This window comes from Antedon bifida, chromosome 1, assembly GCF_963402885.1.
Source record: "Antedon bifida chromosome 1, ecAntBifi1.1, whole genome shotgun sequence".
NCBI classification, from domain to species: Eukaryota; Metazoa; Echinodermata; class Crinoidea; order Comatulida; family Antedonidae; genus Antedon; species Antedon bifida.
Genome location: NC_136226.1, coordinates 17,541,471 through 17,553,816, shown reverse-complemented (window position 1 = coordinate 17,553,816; position 12,346 = coordinate 17,541,471). Strand labels below are relative to the sequence as shown.

The 12,346-nt window shown below is 33.1% G+C and overlaps 1 protein-coding gene across 2 annotated transcripts in view; it reads left to right on the top strand.

Moving 5' to 3' along the window:
- The first annotated feature begins 1,840 nt into the window (after window positions 1–1,840).
- Window positions 1,841–12,346, top strand: part of LOC144845180 (uncharacterized) — a 58,596-nt gene continuing 48,090 nt past the window's right edge. For both annotated transcript variants that reach the window (XR_013612502.1, XM_078702351.1), the window contains exon 1: window positions 1,841–2,312. Coding sequence is in view for 1 of the 2 variants with exons in the window: in XM_078702351.1 (XP_078558477.1) it covers window positions 2,077–2,312 (236 nt within the window). In the remaining variant the exon portion in view is untranslated. The remainder of the gene's footprint in view (window positions 2,313–12,346) is intronic.

Genomic DNA, 12,346 nt, shown 5'->3' with positions numbered 1-12,346 from the left:
AAGGAGAGGAACAACCTTACTGATCTTAGACAACACAGTTTCTGATCAAATGACCACGCCCAGAGAAGGAGAAAGAGAAGAAAACCTTACTTAGGCAACACTGTTTTTGATAAAACTAGAATACAGTAACTTTGATTAAAATGATGTACTAAACGTTTGTGTAGATGGAAGCAAGACTGCATACATAAATTAGAAAGAGAATTAGAAAATTATACATACTTTTCAACAGTTTCAGATACAAGACCCACTGTACAGACTATAAACATTCCGTCAACTTCCCTTTACTTTAAGGTGTGTTTTAATTTGGAGATGAAAAGTGTTATGCTGTAAAGTAATAGGTTGTAATATTTTTATTTTTATTTTCAATCTTTCTACATAACACAAATAGTGTAACAGTGTAACAATGGTGTAATATACAATTCCCAGATTTCTATAAGAAACCCATTTAGCAGTTAGTAAGCCAAGGTTAAATATGTTATAATGGATTGATTTTTTCATAGATCACGAAATCATCGTAACTGTCAATGCATAACAATTTGTACTTATCGTCAGCTTGCCAGTTATAGTAAATTATAGATCTTGATGATGTCATTCTCTATTGGTTTCCGGTAAAAAACCCCATACTGTTTGATTTGCCGACCTTTTGGATATAACAAAAATAATGTATTTCATTTCCTATGTTTTTATGTGTAAAATAAAATGTTTATATCATAATTACTATAATATGAAACATCAGTTGATCTTCTAAAATGGTTTTTTAGATAGATCTGTTGATATAGATGATTTTCCGTAAATAAAATAAAAATCCAATATTTTGACCTTTTTTGACCACATAAACTGAACTTAAATCCTAAAAAACTGAAGATGGCATCCACCCCTATCGTTTTTGTCACCCCACAAAGCTATTAACAAAAAATGCCCCCCTCCCCACCCAAACTTTTTATAGAAGACGTTTGTGTATTGGCTCTCTCTACTATAACATGATTTCTTTGTATGGGTACGTACTTAGATTCTCATATTTTGTCATACTGATAGGCTTGACCTAACCCGCCTATCCACTCAGTACTCCACCCCGGAGAGCTACACCATGTTGGCTCATATTTCAGTTGTTCTTGGAAGCCTAGTCTGGAGGTTCAGTTTTTTTTACCTCTATTATTATTTGGGTATGAATTAATTAGAATGAATTGTAATCTTATTATTTATTATGCTTTTAAGTAATAAATACGACATAATCATAACTTTATATCAATTAAATTCAAAAATACTTTACACCATGAATTATTGATCAAAGTAATTAAATTTGAATTTTAAATAAGGATAATTGATTTTGTTTTACTTTCGTGTTATAAACATCATGTTTTAGGAAAACCTGTCGTTGGTCTCTTTTGGCATGTAGGCTATGTTTGCCTTGGCTGTTGTTGAATTTCCGTTTGTTGCTTTTTTTAGTCTTTTACATGTATCACTATTTAGGCTAACTAGAAAACTCAATTAGTTAAGTACGGTGGCCGTGATTTATAAGAGCGTAAGTAGCATAATTAATATCGGTAGGCCTATCATATGACAAGATACTATATAGTAGCTAGGTCTACGTCTTTGGAATTTACCGAAAAAAAATTATAATTTGCATCTAATGTAATTAATATAGCGCCCTCTATCTTATACAGAAGAGAGTCGTCCTCAGAATGTTTTATCCAAAAACGATTTAGATTATTTTATTTACTACAATAAAAGTTTATCAACACTATAAATATATCAATTGAGCCAATTGTTGCATTTTATTGAATTGTAATTACTCCGACAGTTATTGTAAAGGCGTGGATGTTTTGGTATTTCTTCAGTTTAATCAACCGAATAAGCCATTCTACAAGGTTATATTGGCGAACAGTGGTTCGAACTTCAAATTGCATTTAGTAGTCAACGAATCAAGACCTGTTTTGCGCAGCTCACACAAAGAATAGAAATAGGTGGTACTGAACCAGCAGTTAGTAATTGAATTATACACATTAAAGACTTGTTCAATTGAAGTTTTGGAGTGATAACGATCTCACAAGATTAAACAATATATACATACCAGATATGCAGAGAAGGCTATGGATAACATTGTTACTGATACTGGCAATGTTTGTGGACAGTACCCAATGTGGCAGGAGGAAATGCAAGTGTCCAGATGCTAGATCGGGTGATTGTAGAATACCACCTGGTTGCCGTTGTCCCCTTGTCAGGGCCTTATGTAGAAGCAAGCCAAAATCGACGTTAGTCGGTAAACGGAACGCTGGTGAAGTCTCAAATTTGGATTTCCTAACATTTAACAGGTAAGGTATTTATTACTTTATTACTTATTTATCGTTTCAGTAAGCGAAATAACTTTGATTCAAAAGATATGTAGCTTAATTCAAACATCAACTATTATCTCATGATTTACGTAAGAGGTAAAACAAAAAATACATACACAAATTTTTAGGCTTATTACTTCCTCACCCCACACTCTCTCTCACCCCTCAATCCGCTTCCTAACATTTGTTTAAACTGCTAAAACTGCTTCATTTGAAGTTATTATGCCAATTTACAATGCAGATAATCAAGCGTATAGCTTACGCAAAGCACTGTGTAAATTCCAGTTAACTATTCTTTTTGTAAGATTAAGAGATCTCAATTATTATTTTATTATTTATTCTGGTCCCAAACTCTGGAATGAGCTAAATGACGACCTGAAAAATGCAACTTCTAATCTAAAATTGATTCGCACGATTGCAAATGAGAGATGCATAGAAATAAACCCCATATAGGCCCCCTAAATCAAGAGAAATAGGCCTACATAGAAATATTACATTTTTTAAACAATTGCAAGATATAATTCTACTTTTCGTTCGTAACACCATTTTAAAAAGAAGAATAGCCTACGTTTGTCATTCTGATTTACTGCTGTAAAAAAAAAACAAATTAATAATATCAATGTGGATGAAGTTACTTATATTATATTATATAGTTATATATATATATATATATTAATCTTAATGAAATGTGCCCCGGAGACGCCCTTAAAATGTATTAATTAATCACGGCAAACTAATTTATACATTTTGTTTTCATTCATCGTAAGAACATTCGAGATATGCACACAGTATTTGGAATCTATACAATTCAATGAATATATTAAATTTAATATCTTGAAATAAAAATCAGGAAGCAATATGAATGAAATATTTTGTAGTAGTTGAAATTACAATTGTATATTAATTATATTGTTTTAGATCAAAAAAGAATGTTGTAATACTTATTTAAAAAGTAATTCTCTGGGTACTGACAAAAGGAAATTGTTAAAAGTCTCTCCTATGCTGATCGATTCATTATTATTGTCATTATTTTATTAATATCCGTCAAACTACAGAGTATAGCAAAAATATTAACCGTTGATTGAAAATGTAGGGATATCCTCCTTATTAAACGTATTAATTTGCACCAAATCCATCGTAAAATAGTCGATTTTTCATAATAGTGTATCTATGCAAAGCTCATAGATTGTAGGGCTATGGTATTGTAAAAAAAAATTACCATTACGCTCATATAGCGCATATTTCTATATGATAAGCTCCAAATCAGCGGCGCTTCGCATACTGAGACCATTATGTGACACATCAAATACTACACATCTTAAGATACAGTAAACGCAGAATTGGGTGCGTATATCAGTGGGATTACCACCTATCTGATAGGACAGTGATAAATTTACTATTGGTAATCCTTGGCCACATTTGCCTAAAGACATAAAATAAAATAAATAAATACCAAAATATTAATACTGGCACTGATACTTCAATATTTCATTTACTATTGTGTACTTCAATCATGATATTTTCGAATCCATTATTTTATTTCACTGCTTCCGATAATTAAAATAAATTGTTGACTCAAACCATTTTACGGTTATCTGTTTATCTCTGAATGACATTGGCATTAAAATGTAACACAAATATTGACATTGCATGACAGCTTATCATCACATTATCTTAGAACTAAGAAGAAAATAGAAACTTTATGATTTTGACATTTTTTAACGTGGTAAAACACGTTCGCTATTAAAAAAAAGAGAGAGAGAAAATGCGATATTCTTCTTTCCGGCTATGGTAAGTCCTTAACGAACTAAACTTCCATATTCTCATTTTTCCTATTAATAATAGTCCTAACTTTTTAGTGAATGATTTTGCTTCAATCAGTTTTCAAAATATTACCATGAGGAAATCTACCGGTAAATTATAAAAGTTTGTTCGTTACACAGTTGCATCCATACACACAGGATATAAACCAACCGGGCCGGGAACAGGTTTTAAAGTACATTTTGTTTTTTTAATTCCTCGGGTGTGGGGATGAGGGTTTGGGGGGTTATGGGGTTGGGGGTAGTGTTGTATTATCAAAACTAAACTGAGAAGGTTAAAGCTGCGGTATTTGACTCACTCTAGGGTTAGGAGCTCGAGGGGATTATTGCGGAGTCTCTGCGGAGGGGGAGTAATTGAGTATCAAAATGACCGTAATTGTACTGAGAACTACATTTTAAAGAAAATGTGGCTTGGGAGTAATGGAATTTAATGGCCGGGCTGTGTACTGGGAAGGTTTTAAAACTATTGGAGTAGGGAGGGAGAGTGGTACCCGCTCCGGGGTACGTATTTCTTCCAGTATTACATAAGATAAAAGGAACTGTTGAAGCGCGTCAGCTTTCTGAACATGTTTTAATATTGTGCAACGCGAGGCTGGTTTACTCAGCAGTCAGAATGACATGTATCCAGGCCTAGTCAAAGATCGATGCCTTAATTTGTGTAGCCAATTTCTAATACATTAGATCTTAACCTTAACACCAATATATATTATTTGTTATGGATATGTAACCCTTCATCAAGGAACTTTCCTGCTTAAATTGTATTGATACTCTAGAACGTTTGTGAATAATAAACAGGAAATGGTAATCCTCAAACATCTAGCATTTTACATTAGTGAATTTATTTCGATTTTATTTATTTATACCATAATGAATACAGTGAAACCGTTGTATCATATTTCTGTGTGTCGGTTGAAACCAATCACCTACAAACTTGCCGCCATTTCAACCTGTCTGCCTTTATAAGTGTTCAAATTGAAATCGATGCTTTCAAGAGTGGACCTCTCCAGAAAACGCAAATAAAGACAATTAATGATCAAACTGTTTTGCGCAATGTTGATTTAACCCTTATTCAATTTAAATGTTTATATGATACAATTGCGGTTTATTTTAAACCACTCGGCACAAATAAGAACAATTAAGCAATAAAAACAAATTAATCCGAAATATTTATATGAATTAATTATTTAAAAACAAAACGTTACAAAGTCATAAAATTGCCTACAGGTAGGCCCTATTATTTCGCTTGTTTGAAAAATTACATAAATTAAATGTAAAAATTATAAAATTTCCTAAAAGAACATAAAAAAGCCACAAATATCACAAATTCGCTGATTTTTTTTATCTGTAAAATTAATTACAATTAATTGTTTCTTAATAAAATGTCGTTGAGCACGTCACTTCGGTATTTAACGCTATCTTAATTAACTATTTTTATTGGCTTTACTGATAACATTATGTCATTCAATTTATGATATGATGAATGAAGTATCTATAAATGATTTACTCTGTTACTGAAAAAGGTTAAGGAGTATTATATCATAAATAAAAACAACGCCATCATTTCCATTGAAATCACGTGGCATAAAAACTGCTCCCAGAATCCTCAGAATCACGTTTTAAGCTGTGTCTACTCTATCAAACTAGTTTGACAAAGATGTTTGATGTGCCCAAATAATATGGTAGTAATATGACATCATCGTATCCATATGGGCACATCACAATTTTTTCTTTGTCATATGAAGGTTGGTAGTGTAGGCAGAGCTTTGCTGACGCACTGATGGAAAGCTGCAACTAAGACGCACCGTAATGATTTAACGACCACCGTGATCGGTTAAATCACCTGCGTTGTGCTTACGTAATTGCGTTGCGTTCTAGTAATGAGAGAATCAAGCTTTTGCTTTCACAGTGACTAACCCCACTTAAAACTAATTTATCAATCCCTATATTCTACATTATCTTTATGATCGATCCTTTATAACTAATGCAATCTGACAACAGGAGGACACTGAGCTCGCCTTGATAAGATATGTCTGGCTGCGACAAATACCAACAGTAACTGTAGGCTACTATGTACATCCTCCGCGGCGCGCTGTTTGTTAAGGGGCGTGGAACTGATCATGTCGCAGCCACAGATAAACGCTTTGGTCTCCGGAGCAACCTGTTGTTAAATTGCCTTTTTATAACCATCGATATCGGAAGTTACCAAATGAATATTTATGACTATTCCATGCAGACTATTTTTGTATAGCATGTTGTTTAAAGCAAAATTAGCTGTAAATTCAGATTCATTTCACAGTGATTACATTGCTTATTGACGGATCGAAGATGAGGTAAGCCAACCCACCGCCCTCCTATAAATCACGACTATACAACAATGATCCTAAACTATTGTCTTACAAATTATAAATTACGTACGAGTACGCTGACCACTCGCGTCTATTTTCGAGTGATATTTTGATTTACGATTATTGCCGTATGTCTCATACATATGTTGTTATCGCTGTACATATGTTAGTTGGTGTCACAAATGTTTGGTATTATCTCCAATACTTAATGGTAGTAATAGCTTCATTTGCTATTGATGTATATCTTCTCCAACACAAAATATCAGTTCAAAGATATGAAAGGGGGAGATGAAACGAATGAATCGAATAAGGCCTAGCAGCACAGCAATGATATTATTATGTTAATGATAATGATGATTATATAAGTATTGCTCTCTTTCTTGGTGTAATTACTATAAATTTGCTGTGCTAAGTAATGACTTCCTACTACAAAGATAGAATCAGTCACCTCTGTAAGATTAATCAGTACCTAATGAAAGACACAAAAGATCGATATTCTACTTTTCATGTAATTCATTACCCTATGATCATATTTGTAACGAAATTACAATAGCATCAATTTCATTATTTGAAAAGACGAAAAAAAAATCCTGAAATTATAATAATTATACGAATCCAGCTTTGGGCATTAATCAATATTATTCCTATACTAATGTGAAAAGTGGTTTAGTAGATTTTTGTCTAAAACTTATTAGTATTCATGAGAACCAAATAATAAAGTACTTAGTATAGTATTTTGATAATTATTGGCAGAGTGTACAAATATTGTAATATCTGGGATGTAGTAACAATAGCAGTAAATTATTATTGTTGAAAAATTAATTAATTACACTATTGTGTATATTATCAACCATAACGTATAGGTTTCATAGTTTAAGACCTTAATACAAAATAAGAAAGCAATCTTTTGTTTCGAATATTATAGAGTTTAATGAGGTATTTGTTTAGTCATTATGCTTGGTCACTTAGCAACAAAGTTACGCGCATGCTGTAAAAATCGGTACTTTGTTGATTATTTCCACTTGTTAAACAAAATATTAATTGAACTATTTGCTGTAAAATGATTAGGCAATGGTGTGTAAACTAATACATACAGTTTTGTTTATGTTAGCACAAATGAGTGAGGTACTATGATATATTTTTATTTAATAGCGTATACAAAAATAACTAGATTTGAACAAATGCATGTACACAGTTAATGTGTGAAACAGTACGAAGTATGTTTATTGTGCTGAATTGTGTAGTGTGTGTATCAGCAAGCATAAAGGACGAGACCAAACTAAATTCAAATTTTAACATGATGACGACATCAAATTAAAATTAAGGTAACACTCGCGAAAGATAATTGTTTAAGCAAGAGCATATTAAAATGTGGATGACATTGGGCTCGTATACGAGATCGTACCGTATGGAATTTCCTGTTCCGTTTTCTTTTATCTGAGACCGGCGCCAGACCACCAGTCGTTAAAAAAGACAAATTATTTTGTTTTTATAAAAGTGTGGGGGAATTCCTTTGGCATCAATGGCTGAAATTCAATGAAAATGAATGTAGCCTATCATATTTATCATTACAACATCAGTTGGTGTTACCATACTGATTGTATTTGTATTAACACTATAATCAACTTTCACTACGGTATTATTCAACGAAGTAGATAACAATTAATGCCTGATCAAATATTTGACGACGTTCATCTGGTATTCGTGAGATATTGCGATATTATACATTGCCAGAAGCGACTTGCTGAATCTTACAAATTACTTCTTACTTTATTATCCATATTAAAACCGTCTTTTTCTCTGAAGAGAATTTAAAGAGAGTGCGAAAGTAAATCAGTTCGTATTTTAATAATAAATAATGCGCACTAATATCAATCTCTACTTACTGTTTTGATCTTTTTTAAATATATACACTTGTATTTTTTGCTTTGGTGTTCTTCATGATAAGCATTGCTAACATTAATACATCCATTCATTATAATTACCACCTGCTTTTATTCTACATGTTGATAGATTTAAACTGTTACACAGTTCATTATGGTATTGTGATATGTGGAAAGTGCCACAAGCAACGCCCCGGAGCAAAAAAAGTTTTACTCTATGTTTACAGTTAAGTGTGTGTGTGTCAAAATACCAACACTATTTTATAAATTTCAATATAATTACTTTAGACCCACTTCAATGTTAGGGATTTTTTTTATTCAGTATCTAGGTAAATGGTTTGATACATGTGAATTAGGTTCGGGTTTCATAGTGTCGCATATTATACGTTGTGTGATATTTCCTTAGATACAGCACATCATTTAAATACAAGGAGATCTAAGTCAATGGAGATTTTTTTCTTCTGATGACCAAAATAGTGAATGCAACATTAGTTTTTAAGATTAAAAATAAAATTAAATCATGCATCTTTCAGTCTAAAATGAATATTGGAGAACTATCGCGATGGCATCGGAGTGGGCCTCTCTGAGTATGCTTGTATGTACAGTGTATGGGCACCCGATTCTCTGTAGCTGTCACTTGATAGAGTCTAACTGACTATCACAAGTCATCTAGATACATGTCTGGATGTATTAAAATACTTTTAATACACGATATATCTGTCATTAGGTCATCATATTTACAAGGTATAACGATCCTATTCATGATGCCCAATGCGACAGTCAATTAGACTCTATCTAGTTACAGCTGCAGAATCGAGTGGTAGACTCCAAATTTCCAAAAATCATTGTAGACCTTCTGTAGACATTTCAGCTAGAAGAATATCCACTACTGTCTTATTGGACTTGGTCACGTCGAGTATACCTCAGACCCCTCCAAACACTATAGGCCTACTCATGGATATTATGGTGTTAACACAGATGATATAACTTTCTTAGTACATGTAATTAAGGCTGAAATCTGCCTGACTTGGTTAAATCTACCAGGAAGATGTGTTCCATCCACTAGCACTCGGACTCGATAGCATGCACTTAAATATTCATCTGTGTTTCAGTTCTGCTAGAACTTGAATCCTTTTTTATTTTCCTTAGATTCTCGGACATTAAACAGTAGACGTTTCTAATAGGTTCTTTTTTGCAAGTAGGTCACTATGATATTTATACCGGATTTCATTTGGGAATATAATATAGATTAGATAGGAACTGAATTGATATGCTTTCAAAGGAAAGTGAAATCCCACCTTCTAGTTGATTAAATATAGGTACCATAGTTTATGAAACGCTATCACTGCCAATAATAAAAATACCTTTATTTTGTTTTATTATATAAAACGAAAGCTATGCCGATAACTTGAAGGTTATGAAATGTTTTATAACGAAAGGATTTTGAAATAATCACCGCCAAAATCAGTCTTTGTCATCAAGAAACACATCCCAGATCCGCTCCATATGTCCCACACTCACACAATTCGTGACCCTTACCGCCGTGCTATTCGAACCGGGCCTCCTATTAAGAACCTGGTACTTTCTAAACCTCATACTACTCTTTCCGGATTCCAAACCACATCATCAGGAACCATAACATACGCATTAAACTAACGTAACTCCACACCAATGTCCGGACACCACACAGCTCTGCAATTTTCCCACTATAAAGAAATACATAATGTTATATAGAGGTTACAGGTCTATATTTGGAAAAAAAAAGCAATACATGGACATATGGACAAACGTGAAACCCTAATGGCATTTAAATCCACAAATAGGCCTATGTATATAATTGTAACCCATGCTTAAAAATGTCCGAACCGTCGCTTGTCATTGGTCGAATTATTTTCGTTTTGTGTCTACGTTTTTGCGTTGCGTTCTAGTGAAGTAAGTGCAATTTAAGCGTAAAGAAATGCAGTGAACATTCTTATTTTTTATTATAAGCACATTAGTGTCAACCTAGAAAAAAACGTTTCAATGCCACAGGGAAAATTGAGATAAAATACTATTATGTTCATCATTATTCTTTTATACGCTCGTATATAACTCTGTGGATCATTCTTTATTTTGTTATACATCACTTTTAAGCAGCTTATACTGTATTTTACCCATCGGCTAGATGGAACATTCCTTTCTATATATTCTAAGAATGCATAGTATCTCATTTCATTTCTTAAGCACTTCAAATTAATGGATTTATTCTAAATATCATTATTATTGATTGGAAAAAAAAGCCATAACCTAATCTATAATTATGAATATTACGGGTATATTATCACACAGAAAATGACTAAACAAGTTATATTGTAGTGTGTAGCTTGGTTTGGACGCAACGCAACGGCATATGCGCAGTTCCCATCACTTTCTTGCGGCGCACTTACGTCATTGCGTTGTATCCAAAAGTGGGAACCAAGCTTTGATTGAAGTTTTACATTTTATAGTAACAGTATTCTGACAAAAACATTACATTTAATCTATAGATTGGAAAAAAATGTTTTTATTTAGTCACAGGCCTACATAAAAGGTTTCATTAAGGAAGCATAAACATTGTTGGGAGTATAAACTAAAATGTAGGGTTTATAATGAGCTGAGATAATCATACTATTAACGAGATGATATAAATAAACATGCCGTGTAAGATGTTGAATAAAAAAATACGGTATATAAAATAAAAAATTCTATGAAATTGGTAGCTCTTTTGCTTGTTTGTTATAAACAAATATATCACAAAATATATAATGTGCCCATGCTGTTCTCTTGTATTGACCAGGCTTGACTATTGCAATTCTTTCCTTGGCGGCGTCACTAAAGATAACATTAATCGTTTACAGAAACTTCACAATCGTTCGGCAAGATTGGTTTATAATGTACCACGGCGTACTCATACTAGCCCGTTTCTGAAAGAATTGCATTGGTTGCCAGTTGAACAAAGGATTAAGTTTAAAATTTTAGTTCAAGTTTATAATTGCGTAAATGGTCAAGCACCGGTTTACATGTGTGATTTAGCGTACGACGCTACTGTAAGTCAACGTTGTATCCAATCAGAACGTTTCCTGTTATGATGCGAAACAAGGTTTGACCTAGGCTGACATCTTGTATCGTCAATGTGTGAGAGATGGATTTCAACAACAAAAAGGCCAGAATAATTTAAGGCCTAACTAGGCTACAAATACAACTGTTAAAAAAAACTAGGCTACAAACTACATGTATAAATTGATTACCATTATATTTTCTAACAAATGAAATAAATAAATGCACCTAGTGACTACGATCCCGTCCCCTTTTAGGCCTAGCTAAGAGTCATTCACGCATTTCATTCAAGCTAAAAACTAGCGTGGTGGGACATCAAGTCACTCATTCATATATACAAGGCAGACTAGACTGGACAAGTTTAATGCTGAAAACCCCCTAACTCCTAAAAAATTCAGTAAACAAACAAGGGGAGCTGTGTCATTTTTATTAGCAAGTTAAGGGTTTTTTAACTGACTGGTTAACACAATCTCCATCTTCATCATTAAGAGGCCTGCTTTATTTTCGTAACACAAGAGCCTGGGGAAAATGTTTTTTACTACAAAATAAAAACAATAGAAACAGAAATTTGGCTTTACTCTATTTTTCTTAAATAAATGCTGAGGTATGTTTTATTTACGGCAAATTTTGTCATAATTGTAGGGCTGAGATCTAGGCCTATATACAGTGGAAACAATGATGAAAACACGTGGGTAAGAGCACATGAATATGCAACTAGAAACAACCTGAATGACGCACTTCCGTTGTAAGGATAATCGTACGCTATGGGTCTGAACACCTCATTTTTTTCTCTGCGGTTTGTAATGTGACCTTGCTAGTAACGTTGTACGCTAAAACGGTCTAACGCCATGGGTCTGAACATAGCCTAATAGGCCCTGTTCAGACCCATG